At 37.7% G+C, this 20,235-nt stretch overlaps 1 protein-coding gene across 1 annotated transcript in view; it reads right to left on the reverse strand.

The window, feature by feature from the left end:
- Nucleotides 1-20,235, reverse strand: part of LOC106869212 (guanine nucleotide-binding protein G(s) subunit alpha) — an 88,861-nt gene that overhangs the window by 37,905 nt on the left and 30,721 nt on the right. Inside the window, exons 4-5 of the mRNA XM_089337912.1 lie at nt 15,531-15,650; nt 11,648-11,745 (exon numbers count right to left, since the gene is read on the reverse strand). Coding sequence (XP_089194038.1) covers nt 11,648-11,745; nt 15,531-15,650 — 218 coding nt within the window. The remainder of the gene's footprint in view (nt 1-11,647; nt 11,746-15,530; nt 15,651-20,235) is intronic.

The following is a 20,235-nucleotide window of genomic DNA, read 5'->3' on the forward strand; positions in this document are numbered from 1 at the left end:
GATTTCCCACAACTAAAAGAATTCTATTGGAGACCAAAAAACGGTTAAATTTCACTGCAAACATGCACGCACACATGAATATTCATAAATATACACACAAATACCTGCACACACACACACACACACACACACACAATCTTCACATACAAGCACCTACACTCACAGCTCTCTCTCTCTCTATATATATATACACACACACACAAATATGAATACACACACAAATAAATATACATACATGCACACATGTAAATACATACGCAAACATGCAAGCACAGACACAAAAACATGCACACAATACACACACGCACACTTGAATTGTGCAGTGAAACATTTTATTATCAAAAATAATTAGGAAATGAAAAAGAAATATTTGCATTTTAATTATTTTTTTATTTTGATAAACTTTTCTTTTTTTACTTGTTTCAGTCATCGTACAACGGCCATACTGGGGCTCTACCTTAAAGGTTGATTTGTTCGACTAAAGCCCTTCAAGCCGGTGCCCCAGCATGGCCGCAGTCAGATGACTGAAATAAGTAAAAGATAAAAGTAAACAATGTAGGGTGTGATTTGAGGTTAAACTTGACAACTATTTCTAGCATGTCAAATGACCACTGAAGAGACTCACTCTCCCTCCCTCTCTTTCTCACATACGTTGTTGTTGTTGCTATAACCACACACTTCTTAGAGAACCAAGTAGAGTGAATTAACCACAAATTTCTGAATACAAAGAATTCTTGTGGTATACAACATCATCATCACCCACACATTTCCTTCCTGTTCTCTCACCCCCTCCACACACACAAACCTCACCCCCAAGAGATCAGCACAGTAATAATCTCCTCTTCCTGCAACTCCCTCTACTGCTGCCATAAAAAAAAAACTTTACGTAAAAAAAAAAAAAGGAAGTTTTTTTCTTCTTTATTTGCCATCTTTTATTTAAGAAATTAAAAAATATATATTAAAAAAAAAAAGACAAAACAGAACAACAGTAATTTGTGGCTTCTCGACAAGAACAATTATTATTTGACAGAACTATAACGGAATGTTATTTTAATTATTGTAATTTAAACTCCTCCAACTTTCCACAATTCATTATTATTATTATTTCTTTGTCTTTTCCAGAGAAATCAAAAGGAAGAGTTAGACAAGATGCAAGACAATTGTTGATTATAATTCTCAATCTGTAGTAGCAGCAGCAGCAGAAGATAGTTTTTTTGTCACAAGGGACATCGCGGGGAGAGTAAAAACTGATTTTGCATACAAGTGAGTATGAGAAACAAGAAATCGAGTTTAGGCACAGGCCTGGCTGTTATACCAACTTGGATATACGAGACCCCCCCACCCCGTTGTTGTTTAGCCCAAGGTCAGCACTGAACCAGCAGATCTTTGATCACATCTGGAATGTGTTTGATCCAAGGTCAATTCTATCAGGGTTGGCCAGAGCTAAACAACATTTACACACACACATGCGCGTGTGTGCATGGACTCTTCTGTTGTAGATGACAAATGAAGTGCTGTAATTTCTTACTGAACAAACTGCACAACTGATTGTTCATAATGGTCAAATGTTTATGCTGTGCATTAGCTCCATGAAATCGACACTGCTGGTACAGATCCATGATGTGCCACATGTCAGATACTGGAGTGATTGCAGAGCAACACGAGGTGAAGTGTTTTGCTCAAGAACACAATGTACTGCATCTACAGGGAATCTGAAGGGTCAATGCTGAAGGGTTAAAATCATACCCAGGACAATGAGGTACATAAAAGGACTACAACTGCAGATGTACCACAAATGCAAGAACATCAAACTTCAGGTGACTCACAACTGCAAGCACAGCGCTGCACAACACAGCAAGTGCATTGAAAACTGCAGAGCCATCACGCAACTGCAAATGCAGCACAACTTCCTGTGTACCACAACTGCAACTCTATCACATAAACATATTATACACCACAGCTGAATTACAACTATACTTGTACTACAACAAATGCAAAATGTACCAATACTACAAAACCAGGTGCATCACATCTGAAATGTGTCAATTTCTTATCTTTAGTAGTAAATAAAATATTCTTAAAATCATAAAAAAAAAAAAATGGAATTTTCGTTGCATTATTCTTTTTTTTTATATACTTTTATTTTTTCTTTGATGGGTGGTGATGGTGATGGTGGAATGTAAGGGTGGGTGGATTTTTTGTTTTGTTTTTTATTATTTTATTACAGAAATATTGTAACAATCCTTTAATATGATTATGTAATATAGAAATGATGAAACTAGATAACACCTCGTCTTTTTTTTAATTATGTCAAAAGAAACCATATATACATATCTTAATATCCTTATATCTTCATATACTTATATAAACATATATACATAATTACATACACACACATACATATTTACATACATACATAAAAACATTTATAACATATATGTACATACTTATATACATACACAAACACATATCCATATACACATATTCATATACACATATACATATATCCATATTCATATACATACATATACACATATCCATATTTATATACATACACACACACACATATACATATATACATACACATATATACACACATGCATATGTTATTGAAAGCAGAGTCTCTTTGTTTCTCATTTCCAACCCTCATAAATGTCTGCACTGAGGTGAGGTCTATGGCTTGAAGAGCTATGGGAGGGCGCATGAATATCAGATAGAGCCTTTCCTAAAAAGAAAAGGGTCTCATACACCACTTCAATTTTTGGAGTACATCCCCTCCATACAGGAACTTTAAAGTAGTTTGTTCAACCTTCCAAAATTGCCAATGAAAGGTACTCTTTCTTTCTTTCTTTCTCTCTCTGTTACTGTCTCCTTGCTTTGACATCACATGATGGTTCCAAACGAGTGTCACTGCAATGTAAGCAACCTTCTGTGAAAAACACGTCTGGCCATGGACAAATATGACCTTATTTGAAAACATGTGAGGAATGGTGAACAGGAAAGGCATCTGACCATAGAAAACCTGCCTCAACAAATTCCACCTGACCCATGCAAGCATGAAAAAGAGGATATCAAAACGATGATGATGATGATATAACATATCTAGTTTCCATGCTGATATGAGTTTGGTGGTTCAATAAGATCCAGAGGGATGGAAGATCACATCTAGCTCAAACACATTTTGGGATTGGTTTCTGATAGTCATCATCAAAACTCTTATGTCCATTTTCCCATGTTGGCATGAGTTGGATGGATCTCTTCACCCCAAGTAAAACTGTGATTGAGTAGACCTATGATCAAACTTGTTACAATCATAACCGCCCCAAACTCAGTGTAAAGGGAGCAAGTAATATTTCATGCACATGTGTTTTATCATGTGGCCCTCTCTCACTTAGAAATGGCACGATGGGACCCCTAGTTGAGGAAAAGTTGCCCATCCCTGCTCTAGATTAACCAAGTATCTTCTTAGATTATGACTCCAATGTTAAAAAATAGGCTCACAAATTCTTTTAAAAATAAATGATTGCATACGTGTATGTGAGATTGTGGGATGTGTAGACAATTGTTTCAATCCCAGCATGCAACTGGTATATATATATATTTTTTCATATCAGTCCTCCATGTAAGAATTGAACTTAAAACTAATCCACGATCAGAGTAAGTATGAGTCAACACATGGCCCGGCTGCTCCAAGGTTTCTCCATGATTCCACAGCTAATGTTAAAAACAATACGAAATGAGTGAAGTGACAAGCAGCCATGCTTTAATAATAATTTACGTCATTTAGTGATTAGCTTGTGGAGAAAGTAAACGAGAGAGGCAAAGGAATTAAGAACAGTCTTAGCCATTGTGTTACACATAATGGACAAACATAGATATATTAAGACATGTGTTCATCATTCTTGTTCTAATTGAAAAACACCTGCTATCATACAGAAAAGTACTTGTGTGTAAAACAGTTCAACAATTTAATAAGTTTAAGACAACATATTGAAAGGTAAGACCTAGACAATAGCAACAACAACTTTCTCTCTGCAAACAATGAAACACTGATAGCATTTTTCTTAGTGCAAGCATGTCTGTGTCCTAAGAACATAGTTTAATGACCACATGGTTTTGAGTTCAATCCTGTGGCACCTTAGGCAAGTGTTTTCTGCTATAGTATCAGGTCGACCAACCCAAGCCTTGTAAGTGGATTTGGTAGAGGGAGACTGAAAGAAGCCCGTTGTGTGTGTGTGAGTGTGTGTGTATATACATACATGAATGTATATACATGTGTGTGTTACTGTCTCCTTGTGTGATAGATGTAAATGTATGTTACCATCATTTGACAGAGCAACATGAATGCTAAAGAATTAATTATACATGATCTTGTAGCTTCAAGATTTCAATGATGTGGTTGTTTATTTTCATAATGACATTGTAGAGAAAGTGTGAGAGGCCAGGTCTGGAGAGTTTGAACAAAAAACAGGCAGAATATTTGGGCCAGATATGGCCAGTTTAAATGCTTGCTACCTTAATCCTTTTGTTACCAAATACGCTACATCTGTTTCAGTTAATTCTGAAAATAAGGAAGAATTTTCTAAAATAACTTATTATTTAGCTGGCGTTTGGAACTTAGGAAGTTTTATCATAGAACTTGGGGTTGTTACAGATGGGTTGGTATTAAAAATAATAATTCACCCATTTTCAAACCCACTATTCCTGGGAGGGTTATGGTGGCAGAGTCTTCAGGTCCCTCCTTCATGAGGCTGTCATAAGCAGCAGGTAAAGACTAGGAACTAGTGGAGGAGGCTAAATACTACTGACTAAATGTAGCAGGTGTCTCCTCTAAGGCTCTGGGATCATAAATTTGGATGAAGGATGAAATTTCCAGCCTCCACTATTCTGATGTATGACCACACACAAGTACCCCACTTCCCCCCCCCCCCATCTGTCAGATTGTGTTATGGAGTGAATCCCACAAGGTGTGAGGATTTGCTTCCAGAAGCTAAAACTGAAGGAAGGACCACTGTGGTTATTGCAACAATGGCCCAAAACATTCAGAATAACATCAAAGGACAAAATGCAACAACAATCCTTTCTACTGCAGGCATTCATAAAATGGGAAATGATGATGTTGAATGTTGTGATGGTGATGATGATGGTGGTGGTGGTGACAAGTATAATGAGGACAATGATGATGACAATAATGGTGTGTGGGGAGGGAGCGAATAGATTACACTGGTCCCAGGGCTCAAGTCCGGTACTTATTTTATCGACCCTGAAAGGATGAGGGACAAAGTCAACCTTGATGGGATTTGATCTCAGAATGTAAAGCTTGAAGTAATATTGTCACTAAGCATTTTGTTCAGCGTGCTAACAAATAAGACACTGGCAATGAAAATGATGATGGTGATTGTGATGGTGATGATGATGACGACTGCAACAACAATGACAATAATAAGAAATTAGATAAGAAATGTCATGTGACAAAATTTGCTTTTAAACAAAGCCCCCTCAAGACCAAATATTTCGACGTGGGGTTCCCTTCACACCCCTCAATCTACTTCCAGCCGCCACATGATAACCCCTTGATCCTTGACCTCAACCTAAACCCCGGACAGAAACCCCAAAACCCCATCTCACAGCCTTCTTTCTATATTGTTGCTATTGGTTACCAATAGCAACAATATGTAGAGACATGTCCAGACATATTCAGTGGACAGACTGGCAGCCACTGACCAATACAACATACACACACACAGAATTCTGTGTGTGTGTATGTACACAGACAGACAGATACACAGATAGATAGATAGATAGATAGATAGATAGATAGATAGATAAATGGATAGATTAGTAGTAGTAGTAGTAGATGGCTGTGATAGTAATCATAATAATGATGGTGGTGGTGGTGGTGGCGGTGGTTTAGAGGAAGACTGGTTAATATTGATTAGCACTGGCTCTATCTCTCTCTCTCTCTCTTTCCCTAATGAAGGGAGGAGAAAAGTCTCTTCCTCCTCCCCACACGTTGTCTGTAGACAGGGAGGGAGGGGGGAAACCATTTAGAGTGGAAGAAGGTATTTACTTATGAACAATAAGACAGTCAGCAGACAATGAATGGCGTGAGTAGGGCACTGATCAAATATTTCATTTCTGCATTGGTTTCAGCCAGTCACTGTGGCCATGCTGGAGTGCCACCTCGTTATCTATCTATTCTTTTATTCTTTTCAGTCATTTGACTGTGGCCATGTTGGAGCACCACCTTGAAGTATGTTAGTCAAACAAATCGATCCCAGGACTTATCTTTTAAGCCTAGTGCTTATTCTATAGGTCTCTTTTGCTGAACTGCTAAGTTACAGGGACACAATAACACCAGTTGTCAAGCAGTGAGGAGGTGGGGGCCAAACACAGACACAAAGACACACATACATAGATACATACATACGTATTAATATATATATATATATATATATGAAAGGTTTCTTTCAGTTTCTGTCTAACAAATCCACTCACAAGGCTTCGGTTGGCCCAAGGCTATAGTAGAAGACACTTGCCCAAGGTGCCATGCAGTGGGACTGAACTCAGAATCGTGTGTGTGTGTGTGTGTGTGTGTGTGTGTGTGTAGTGAAGTAATTAGGATGTAAGGCTCTGATTATGGTTTCCTCTCCTGGACTAAGCAATACATTGTGTGCTTGAGCAAGGCACTTAACTTCACATTACTCCAGTCCACTATACTGTAAGTGAGTAGCAGCTTGCAGCTGTGCAACCCTAACCTCTCACTGGTAATCACATTCTCAACATTTCTCTGGGTTAAGGATGGACATGCTGGAAGTTTATCAACTACATAGGAGCCAGAAACAATCCGCAAAAAGCAGGTATCACTGTGTGATCTGCTTCAAACCATGTGGTTTTGGGTTCAGTCCTACTGTACAGCATCTTGGGCAGATGTTTTCTACAATAGTCCTGGACGGAGCAAAGTCTTGTGAATGGATTTGGTTGAGAGAAAAACTAAAGAAAGCCTGGTATGTGTGTTGGCGTAAGTGTTCACGTGTGCAAGCACACACGTGTGTCTGTGTATATGTGACATCCTGGATTGCATCCAGAGAAGAGCCACTTGAATAATTGGCACTCCATCGCAAATGGACAAACGTAAGCCTCTGGCACGCTCCACAGTCTTCTATCTGTCTTTTTTTATCACTACTATAATGACCTCTGCTCCTTGGACATGGCTAGTCTTGTACCCCCACCCCCTAGACATGTCCATCCCTTCCAGCTTTCTATGGTAGCCTCAACAAAATTCTGTCCAACCCATGAAAAAATTGACATTTAAACAATAAGGAATTTTCGTGTTGGTTCGTGATATAAGATTGTGGGTTCAGTTCTTGGACCAGACAGTGCATTATATCCTTGAGCAAGGCACTTCATTTCACCATGGTCCAGTCTACTCATCTGTAAAAGAGTACCAGCCATGTACAAGTACAGCCCTTCCTCATTTTTTAGCTGTCACATCTTGGATGTGCTGCGAGGAGTCTGAGAGGATGCTCATGTCTGCTCCCCACCACACTAATTACTATGTCCAATCCCTAGAACTGTCCCCTTGTAATCTCTGTACTCTGTGTTTTATTATGCCCATGATTCCCCTGGACTATAGAAAAATTGTCTTGTATGAAACTGGTTCAAAAGAAGGATGGGGACTGCTGCTTTTGGGGGTCAATAAAATAAAGTACTGGGGTTCGTTCCCACTTCTCTAAATATAGAAGTGCAAGATTTTGTGGCCCTGGGGAGGGGATATCCAGCAACAGGTGATGTGGGGCATCAGTTGAAGTATGCTGCTGTCATACCAACAAGGTGGCAGAATCATTAGCATGTGAGGCAAATTGCTTAGCGGAACTTGTGGCTCTTTATATCCTGAGTTCAAATCTTACTCTCGTTCATGAGAGCAGTCAAGTTTACTTCATTGTTATTAAACACTATATTACTGCACATACAACACCCCCATCCTATGATTCTCTCATGCATACACACACCAGCCTCCTTCTCTGAAATGGACCGTATGTGTGAATGGTACACACAAACACACCTACATAAGAATGAACACCACACACCAATTATTATCCTCAACTGTCTTATAAACACCTCACCATCATCATCATCATCACCATTGATGTCATGGTGATAGCAACAACAACAACAACAGCAACAACAACAAGCTGAGTCTCAGACGCTTCATCGATCTACCACAACTCCTTCCCCTACAATATACACAAGTCTGTTTGTCCTTACATAAAGACAACAGACAAGTGAGCGAGACACACTCGATTTACAACCAACAAACTGCTGCCAGCATCCATGTCTCGCCCCCCCCCACACCTTTCCAAGGCATCATTCTCAATGTCCAAGTCCATTTCATGTGATTGTGATTGTGTGCGTGTGTATGCATTACACATGCACACATATATACATACACACACACACAAAAACATATATATATACAAACACACACAAAAACATATATACATACGCATATACATACATACATACATACATACACACATATATCTTTTATCTTTTATGTATTTCAGTCATTAGGCTGCAGCCATGCTGGAGCACTACTTTGAAGAAGTATTACACATATTACATATATATACATATGTATATTACATATATAATACATATATATACATATGTATATTACATATATAATACATATATATACATATGTATATTACATATATAATACATATATATACATATGTATATTACATATATAATACATATATATACATATGTATATTACATATATAATACATGCGAGATCGTTGCCAGTGCCCCTGGACTGGCTTGTGCGGGTGGCACATAAAAGACACCATTTCGAGCGTGGCCGTTTTCGTGCGGGTGACACGTAAAAGCACCCACTACACTCTCTGAGTGGTTGGCGTTAGGAAGGGCATCCAGCTGTAGAAACTCTGCCAAATCAGACTGGAGCCTGGTGTTGCCATCCGGTTTCACCAGTCCTCAGTCAAATCGTCCAACCCATGCTAGCATGGAAAGCGGACGTTAAACGATGATGATGATGATGATGATATATACATATGTATATTGCATATATAATACATATATATTACTATATATATATATATATATTACATATATATTACTATATATATATATATTACATATATATATTACTATATATATATATATTACATATATATATTACTATATATATTACATATATAATACATATATATATTACATATATAATACATATATAATACATACATATATTACATATATAATACATATATATATATATTACATATATAATACATATATATATATATTACATATATAATACATATATATTACTATATATATATTACATATATAATACATATATATTACTATATATATATTACATATATATATTACTATATATATTACATATATAATACATATATATTACATATATAATACATATCTATATAAGTAGAGTGATGCAAACAGGAAAAATAGAATTCAAAATATGAGTATATGCATATTTTTATTAATATTTAGCAGAAGCAACAGAGGGACTCAAGGTTCAAGAGTCTCATGTTTGGCACTGGACAATGCATGAAACTCTCAGACTTTGAGTCACTCTGTTGCTTCTGCTAAATATTAATATATACATGGTTCCAGGTTCAGTCCCACTGCGTGGTACCTCAGGCAAGTGTCTTCTATAATAGCCTCAAGCCGACCAAAGCCTTGTGACTGGATTTGGTAGATGGAAATTGAAAGAAGCCCGTAGTATGTATACATATATATATACATATATATATATATATATATATATATATATATATATATATATATATATATATATATATATATATATGTATGTATGTGTGTGTATATGTTTGTGTGTGTGTGTGCTTGTCCCCCACAACATCACTTGACATCTGATGCTGGTGTGTTTACGTCCCCGGAAATTAGCGGTTCGGCAAAAGAAACCGATAGAATAAGTACTAGGCTTACAAAGAATAAGTCCTGGGGTCGATTTGTTCGACTAAAGGCGGTGCTCCAGCATGGCCGCAGTCAACTGACTGAAACAAGTAAAAGAATAAAAGAAAAAAAAGAATATATCATCATCATTTAACATCCATTGTCCATGCTGGCATGGTGACAGGAAGGGAATTCAACCAGAGAAAATCTGTCCCCAACAAATTCTGTCTGACCCATGCAAATATGGAAGAGTGGACATTCAAATGATGAATGAATGAATTCATACAGGTCCTGGAACATGAAGGGGCCTGTTTCTGCTCACTGTTAATACATATTGCTCATATTCTTAACACAACAAAGAGGATTTTGAGAATGTGTGTAACATGTTAACTGCCACAGCCTGTTACTGGAACTTACCAGTGATACCATGTATTTTGTGCAGTCACACGGCACACTGTTTAATTACATTGAAATGTAATTTTTTTTTTTTACATTTAAAAAATATTTCCTGATTAAACTTTCATATTTAGCACTCATGTTATTTCGATATCCTCGAATTCATGTCAAAGATAAAGAATAAAATATTTTCTCAAATTATGAAAAATGTACCACCCGTGGTGCACATGGCAGTCATGTGAAGCTTTTGATGAACCACTGGTGGTAGATATGACTGTAAATCTGGTAAAATGTAAGAATGTTAAAAGGTAATACCCAACACCAGGGTAAGCCTATGGCCCCTCAGTCTAAAAGTTACCTTTTTTTTTCTTTGTTTTTTTAAGGCAAATCCACCATCCATCACCGGCTTGCTAGGGCTATCATGATTTCATCATATTATTCATCTTTGCTCATTGACAAAGAGCAATATGATATGAAGTGTTTTGTTCAAGAATACAATGCATTGCCCAGTCCAGGGGTCAAAACCACAATCTTACGGTCATGAATCCAAGACCCTAAGCAACATGCTTTGAATATAAAAATGGTACCTGGTTTAAATATTTAATTTCCAGGAAAAATCACAGCCCACAAATACCTTGGAGCCCCTTCGATAGCACTCCCTCATATGTTCACAACAACGCCCACCAGAAGGTGCTACCACCCAGGTTATGAACCACTTTCCTAAAAGTTTCAAAAGCAGGGTCACCACATGAATCAAATTATCTGCCTTGATACATTATTCACTATATAGGTGGCAGCACAAATGTCTGCATGAGATCCACAGATTCAAAATTCTACACATTTTACAATTACATTTTACAAATAAATATCTCTCTCCTCTCTCTCAAGCAGACAAAAGATTTATCTTCAGAATCACAAAGAGCTTCAATCCTTGAGCAGGAGCTGATCTGGTCCTCTACAAAGCCAAAGTTCAATCTCCATTGGAGCACGACTTCCACCTCAACCATATCTAGAACAATCCTTTTACGCACACAAACACAGAGCACTTTCTTATAACCCAGTCACACACATTCATACACACCCTTTCACATACCTAGGCACACCCCATACACACACTCACTTTGCACATTCTTACACACATACACACACATACGGATATACACACCCAGATACATAACAAGCATATTTGTTCAATTGTTTTAGAGATAACAATAATTGTAGAAAAAACAGTTGCTGAAAATAATAGAAAAAAAATATTAAGCTAAAAGGATTCTATACTCACTACTGTGCACAATCAATAAGCTGATACTCATTAGATCGTTCATAACAATTCTGTACTCCTTTATCTCGCCACAAAATTTCTGTGTGTTCATAAAATTCCTGAAATTGAAAAAATATATATATTTAAATATATTTAAATATATATATATATATATATATATATATATATATATATATATATATATACACACAAATAAAAGGGTAAAGGAATATTAATCTATTACTAAATTAATAATCAATAATTTTTACCAAGCACTTCAGTATGTAAACACCATTATCGGTGAAGAACTTATTTAAAAGTTATTATAAATTTATAGACATAATTAAGGGATCAGCAACAGTTGTTTCACCACATACCGAAGTTCAGAAATGGCAGCTAAAGTGCTAAAACTCCATATATATCATTGTCATTATCATCATATCATTGTTTTAACATCCACTTTCCCCCATTAAGGCGAGACCAATCTTGAATGCTTACAATATAGCAGTATTAAGTAAAAACCCTGCCAAGGTGGAGGCATTAAGCAAGGAGACGTATAAGTCTAGCATCCAATGGATTAACTCTATCAAATATGAATAGATCAAAAATACATGCTGTTTCCTCCTTCTAACCCATGCCAGCATGCAAAATGATGCTAAAAGATGAAGATCTTTGGTTTTCTCTCAGATAAAAATAACACACCTGTTGTGCACCACCATTACACTAATCTCCACCTGACAAAAATAGTACACCTGTCTCTAATTCCCACTCTTCACTGCCCAGGAGAATCCCTGTCTTCCGTCTTCATAAAAGAATCCCTTTCAGAATTATTTCTCCATCTATATTTTTCCTAAACCCATATCAACTACATCAAACTCACCAACGAAGTGAAACAGCAGCCAAACCTTTCTCCAATCACCCCTTAGCATCTTTGAAGAAAGAAGAAGGGTTGGAGAATTGGATGTGGGGTTTAAGGGAGAAGACACAGAAGGAGGGGCTCACAGTGAATCTGAGTGAAGAGAGTTTGCATGGCTAGTTGGGAGGACCAAAGGCTGTTGTTGTAGGAGAGAGAAAGAGAGAGAGAGAGAGAAAATGGTATTTGTGGGACAGTGGTATTAGTGTGTTGATTGTGTGAATCTAGCTATTAACCCATCTTTTGAATGCAGTCTGAAATGTTTATCTGTGCAACAGCAGGACCACCACAGATGTGAAAGCAACAGTTCAGTGTTGGCCTTATCTGAAACCAGTAAAGAATCAGCATTTGATGAGTATTCAGGTTTTTCCTCATCCTAAACAGGAAATTCAAATTCTTTAGTAATGTTATATAAAATATAGGCATGGGTGTGGCTGTATGGTTCAGAAATTTGTTTCCTAATCATGTGGTCTTGGACTCAGTACTATTGCAAGGCACCTTGCTCCAGTGTTTTCCTCTATAGCTTTGGATCGACCAAAGCCCCGTGAATGAATTTGGTAGATGGAAACTGAAAGAAGCCTGTCACTTTGTGTGTGTGCACATGTTTGCATGTGTGTTTGCATGTGCATGTATGCACATGTGTGTGTGGGTGCTGATGTGTACTCTTGTCTTGGCATCATCTAATGATCGTAAACAAGCATCACTGTCATACAAGCAATGTTGTTTGCTTCCATTCTTCCACTGAATATTAGTTTGGCCACAGAAAATATTACCTTGTTTGGAACCAAGTGAGAGTTGGTGACAGGAAGGGCATCTAATGTAGAATATTTTGCCTCAGCAAATTCCATTTGACCCATGCATGCATGCATGAATGAAAAGGTTGGGGCTATACGATATGTTGAAATGATTTTATATTCTTTGTCATGAGCACAGAGGGTGAGGACTCTAAAAAAAAAAATCCCACAAAATTCTGGCACCAGAATTTGAACTCACAGCACATCGATGAATTGTCAGTTCAATAAATACATGACTTTTGTGCATGAAGAGTACAGTAATCCCTCACCATATCGTGGTTCACCTATCGCGCACTCAGTACATCACGGTTCACCTACTGTGCACTCAATACATCGCAGTTCACCTATCACACATCCAATAAATTGCGGTTTGCCTATCACGCACTCAATACATCACAGTTCACCTGTCACACACTTTTTAACAATCTTGGTTTGCCTATCACACACTCACATAGCAGATTTTTCTGGCCAATATATGTAAATTTGTATCGCAGACTCCGCAGTATATTGCGGGTTTCTGCAGCCGATAGGTATTTATATTTTTTTAGATTTTAATTATTTCTGTGGGAGGTTTTGGAACGTAACACCAGCAATGGTTGAGGGATTACTGTAGTTTGTCAATGTTTGACCCCAGGTCAAACATTCAATCAAAAGGCTCCTGTTCCAATTCTGACCTGTCCATGTTTTCCCCCAGGCACAGTGCACTTAAGACTACATTATTTTGTATGTTTTTCTCTAAGACAAGTAGAACTGCGGAAAATTTGAGCAAACACAAAGAGCCTCTTGCAGGGGCTTGAGAAAGACAGACAGACAGACAGAGAGAATAGGGATTGCTGAGAAAAAAAAGGTGTTGTTAGCTATGATCTAGCAGACCTATAATTAAAGGGGTTCCAGCTATGGCTAACCCATCCTTTTATGCCTGTAATACATTGTCCATCCTTCTTTGAAATTTAAGAAGTGATAGGAGTGAAATTTTACTGTTATTTCTAGCAGAATTAAGTGACCACATAAGGAGAGATTCCCATGTTGGTTTGACCTGGGATATAGCCATATCTGATAAGAGAGTAGCAGGAGGAGAACGAGGCTGAAGAGAAAGAGTAGAAGATAAATACACGTGAAGAATAGGCCTCTACAATCCCATCATGATACAGAAAGACGAAGGGGAGAATGATGATGATATAATTATAGAAATACATCACATACATATCTCCATACATACACATACATACTATGGTGAAGGACTATAGAAATACACACTATTTTTAGCAGTCACGTCTATAAAAAGCACTAAAATTAGCTTATTTAAATACAAAATATAAACAAAAGATTTCAACACCTTTTGTTTCTCAGAATACAAACATCCACATTGTAAACCATCCATTTCTTTCTCTCTCTCTCTACACACACACAAGCATCCTGTGTTTCAGTCATTGGACTGCAACCATGCTGGTGCACTACCAGGAGGCTGCACCAGGCTCCAATCTGATTTGGCAAGGTTTCTAAAGCTGGATACCCTTCTTAATGCCAAATACTTTGAGAGTGTAGTGGGTGCTTTTTATGTCAACAGCACAAGAGCCAGATCAGGTGGCACTGGCATCAATAATGCTCAAATGGCGCTTTTTAGATGCCACCAGCACGGGAGCCAGTCAGGTGGCAAATAATAATAATGCTTTCAAATTTTGCCACAAGGGCAACAGTTTTGGGGGAGGGAACGAGTCAATTACATCAACCCCAGTGCATAACTGGTACCCCAAAAGGATGAAAAGCAAAATCGACCTCAGCAGAATTTGAACTCAGAGTTTAGTGATGGGCAAAATACCACTAAGCACTTCATCCAGCATGCTAACAATTCTGCCATCTCACCGCCATAATAATAATAATAATAATAATAATAATAATAATAATAATAATAATAATCCTTTCTACTGAAGGCACAAAACCTGAATTTTTTTGGTGGGGATAGGCGGGGGGGAATAGTCAATTACATTATTACATTGACCCCAGTGTTTCAATTGTACTTAATTTATTGACCCCTAAAAAGACGAAAGGCAAAGTTGGACCTCAGTGGAATTTCAACTCAGAACATAAAGATGGACGAAATGTTGCTAAGCATCTTTGCCCAGCGTGCTAACGATTCTGACAGCTCACCACCTCAACGACAATGACAACAACAACAATAATAGACTGTAAGACTTACTGCAGGATAATCAAAATCTGGTTGGCTAGCAATTTCTTGTATGTAGTTGACATGATGCATTAAACTCGAGTCATCTAACTCTACAGGTGGATTTAATGTACTCATAGCTCCAGTGATAGTCTGAAAGAGATGGAGAATACAACGGATAAGATATAGGCACAAACACATCTATACATATTGAGATGAGAATTAAACAGATAAATTATATACAGACACAGACAATTATCTATACATGCATATATGTACATTCTCTCTCTCTATCTATATATATATATATATATAGGTTAAAAAAAAACACAAAAAACAATAACAAAGAAACAACAAAGTGAGGACGTGATACGGATAGTGTTATTGGACGCTCGGGAAAGGAAAGAGAGAGAGTATGACGTTTCGGGCGCAGCCCTTCGTCGGAAAGACGGAAAGTTCAAAGAATGGAAAAACGGAGGAAGAGAAAATCGGCACCGATGCCCACAAGGTATATATATATATATATATATATATATATATATACACACACACACACACACATATAATATATTCACACAGTGACCATTGAAAATCTGCCTCAATGAATTCTGTCTGACCCACAGAAGCATGGAAAAGTGGACATTATAACAACAATAACGATGATGATGTTGTTGTTGTTGTTGTTGGCACTCCGTTGCTTACGACGTCGAGGGTTCCAGTCGATCCGATCAACGGAACAGCCTGCTCGTGAAATTAACGTGCAAGTGGCTGAGCACTCCACAGACACGTGTACCCCTAACGTAGTTCTCGTGGATATTCAGCGTGACACTGTGTGACAAGGCTGGCCCTTTGAATTACAGGTACAACAGAAACAGGAAGTAAGAGTGAGAGAAAGTTGTGGTGAAAGAGTAGAGCAGGGTTCACCACCATCCCCTGCCGGAGCCTCATGGAGCTTTAAGTGTTTTCGCTCAATAAACACTCACAACGCCTGGTCTGGGAATCGAAACCACGATCCTGTGACCGTGAGTCCGCTGCCCTAACCACTGGGCCATTGCGCCTCCACATGATGATGATGACGACAATGATATAGTGTTTATACTGAATTTGTATTTGATTATTTTAGATTAATCTCTCTGTTAACCCTTTAGCATTTAAGACGGCCATATCTGGCCCAAATATTCCACCCGTTTTATATCCAAACTGGCCAGATCCAGCCTCTCACACCTAACATACAATGTCATTCTAAAAGTAAACAATCAAATCTTTAAAATCCAAAAGCCACAGGATAATACATGATGAATTCAAAACAATATGGACAAATAAGCATCACATTTGACAGAGGAATCTGGATGTTAAAGGGTTAATTATATTTGATACATTCACCAAATACAAGTTTTTAGTTGGAAATATTTGTGACAGCCAGCTCGAGTTACAGTAAGTGGCATACTAAGATTTATTAGGTGTACTGGGTTACAGGTTGACCAACCTGCCTGTGGTAAACATTTGCATCACATTTTATCCTCTAGTATAAGTCAAACTAACTTGGGAGAGATATTTTTCAGGCTTAAGTCAACAACTTGTATGCAGCAATTTACTGTATAAGGACACGAGATATCTCACCTCCTGGATAAGACACTAATCTATAGCTGGTAACACTACAAAACTTTACTGTTTATCGTATAGTTCTATTACTGGATAAAGCCAACAACAGAAAATGGATGTGTACTAACTTCCCTGTTTCACAGTAACACTTTGTACAATGAATGCATTGTCTCACTGTGTACACAATTCCCCTTTACACAATCAGACACCTGTACTGGATTGGAATGCAATACCTGAGTTGGCAGTCCAACTTTATATATTTGTTTTGTTTAGTGTCATTTTTTTTTCTTCTCTTCCTAGCATGGCTTAACACACACACACACACGTATGAAAATACACATGCATATGCGTGCACGCACACACACACACACACACACACACACACACACACACACACACACTCAGACACAATTTGGAGTCAAATAACATTTAGTTTCATAACCTAGCAACACCAACTGCTGTGGATTGTTGTCCTTGAGCGGTTGAACTAGACATGTGTGTATATGTGTGAGTATATGTGCGAATGTATGTGTGTATGCGTGCGTGTGTGTGTGTGCACATAAAGGTGAATACTATGTGAGTGTGAGACAAATTGTATCTGTGTGTGCATGCACGTATGTGTTTGTGTATGTATGTGAGCTAAAATCAACGAAGAACTCGACTCAGACACCCTCACAGTTAGTACTATTACAATATGGTGGTTAGTCATAAACAGTTATAATACAGAAACTGTAATATAATAGTTAGCTTAGTTTTAATATAGTAGTTTTAGAAATTGTTGCCCAATAATTATATTGTGGTTGTAGTAATATAGTTATAAAATAGTTATAATAACTCATAATGTAGTATAACCAGCTAATATTGTCATCATCATTTGATGTCTGTTTTCCATGCTGGCATGGGTTGGATGGTTTAGCTGAGGTCTGGAAAGCCAGGAGGCTGCACCAGGCTCCAATCCGATCTGGCAATGTTTCTACAGTCGATACCTTTCCTAACACCAACCACTCCGAGAGTGTAGTGGGTGCTTTTTACATGCCACTGGCACAGGAGCCAGTCAGATGGACCTGACATTGACAACATTTGGATAGTGCTTTTTACGTGCCACCGGCATGGAAGCCAGTCTGACTTGATAATGTTTGGTTATTATAATTATTATAAGATGTGTAAATGGAGAGTTGGAGCAGGAGAAAATTAGATAAGTACGAAATCACTGGACCACATGGGGACAGATGAAGGCTACAGAGTAGAGCTATGATTAAAGACCGATTGATGTGGACAGATAGTGGACACATGGGTGAGTGGACAGTGTGAGAGAGGTGGAGTTGTTGACATGGCAAGAATAAAGAGACATGCAAAAATATTGAAACAAATGTAACAACACAATGTAGAAATATATTGATGCCTTCTCATCTCTCCTACATCACTCATATCCTTATCACACTGTCCCCACCATTATTCACATCTTTGTCACTCATCTCTTCAGTGTTTAACTCTTCGATGTTTATCTCTTCATCACTCATTTCTCTATCATTCATCTCTCAGTCATCTCCAATATTCATATCCGCAACACTTGTCTAGCATTCATCTTTCCATCACTCATTATTACTCTGTTGTTCAGCTCTCTAATGTTCATCTATCCATCACTTATCATTCGTCTCTCTCTCTCTCTCTGTCTAGTATTCAGTTCTCTAATGTTCATCTCATCATTCATTTCTCTATCATTCATCTTTCCATCACTCATCTCCCCATCACTCATCACTCAGCTCTCTAATGTTCATCTACCCATCACTTATCATTCATCTTTCCACCATTCCCCCCCCCCCCAGTGCACAGCTCTCTAATTTTCTCTCCACCACTCATCTTTTTGTTTTATTCTGCTGATGTAACTAAGAAAGCTATAACTGATACACAAGATAACCACTTCTTCTGTGCTGTCATTCATCACTCCTGCTCCTCTAGTCACTTGCTATTGACAGCCATCACTCACTCTTACCATTATCCACTTCCTTCACCCCTCTCTCTTTCTCTCACTCTATCACTCTCTCATCCCAGTCATTCCGCTTTTACTACCTTTGCTCCCCTCACTCCACTCATCATTCTATTTACCTTCTTAGCCACAATGTTTTCTTGAGTATTGAGTACTCCCTAGTCTAGTATAGAGTACAAGGCAACCTCACTAGTGCTGGTGCCACAATAAAGTATACAGAATGCCCTTCGTAAAATTGTTGTAGTGCAAGTAAAGAAAACATAGTGAAGACATTCAGCCTATTTTGAGGACACAACCACCTAAGTGCTGATATCATCTTCATCAGGAGACCATGATAAAATGCACATAGAGTCCTCTGTAAAGAGATCAGAGATAGGAAGGGCAAGTAACCATTGGAAACAAGCCAAATACAAGCCAGACAGGATTCTGTGCCCCTCTACAACTGTCTCAAACCAGAACTTGTCCAACCCATGCCAATATGGAAAGCAGATGCAAAATGATGACAATGATGTGAGTGTGTGTGTGTGTGTGTGTGTGTGTTTAAATTTGTGATGATGTTGACCAGTACGACAAGCATTTTAACACATCAAGAAAAATTAATTTAACAGTTTTTGTGTATTTTTAAATGGTTAGAATGTCTGTCTGTCTGTCTGTCTCTTCTCTCTCTCCCCTTACGTGTATATGCATATATATATATATATATATAGATAGATATATATATATATATAATGAATTAATAAACTATTTTAACTACGCGCACGCACACACACGTGTATATATGTATGTATGTGTGTATGTGTGTTTGTGTGTGTATGTGCATTAAAAAGAGGATCAAATCAACAACCAAACACAAACACAGCTAACCTTTACTGTACTCAGACAATGTTTAAATTATGTCCTGAATGTTGCTATTTTTAGATGATTCAAAGTTCATAGTTATTTCAGTAGCAACTAACAATGGCTTAGTTATTTAGCTTTCTACATGAATCTCTCTCTCTCTCTCTCTCTTTCTCTCTCTCTGTCCACACACACACACACACACACACACACACACATGCAATATGTGTGTGTGTGTATTTATGTACGCGTGTGTGTGTGTGTGTGTGTGTGTGTGTGTGTGACATACATACATAAGAGAGATAATTATTT

This window comes from Octopus bimaculoides, chromosome 20, assembly GCF_046866305.1.
Source record: "Octopus bimaculoides isolate indiv1 chromosome 20, ASM4686630v1, whole genome shotgun sequence".
In the NCBI taxonomy this organism is placed as follows: domain Eukaryota; kingdom Metazoa; phylum Mollusca; class Cephalopoda; order Octopoda; family Octopodidae; genus Octopus; species Octopus bimaculoides.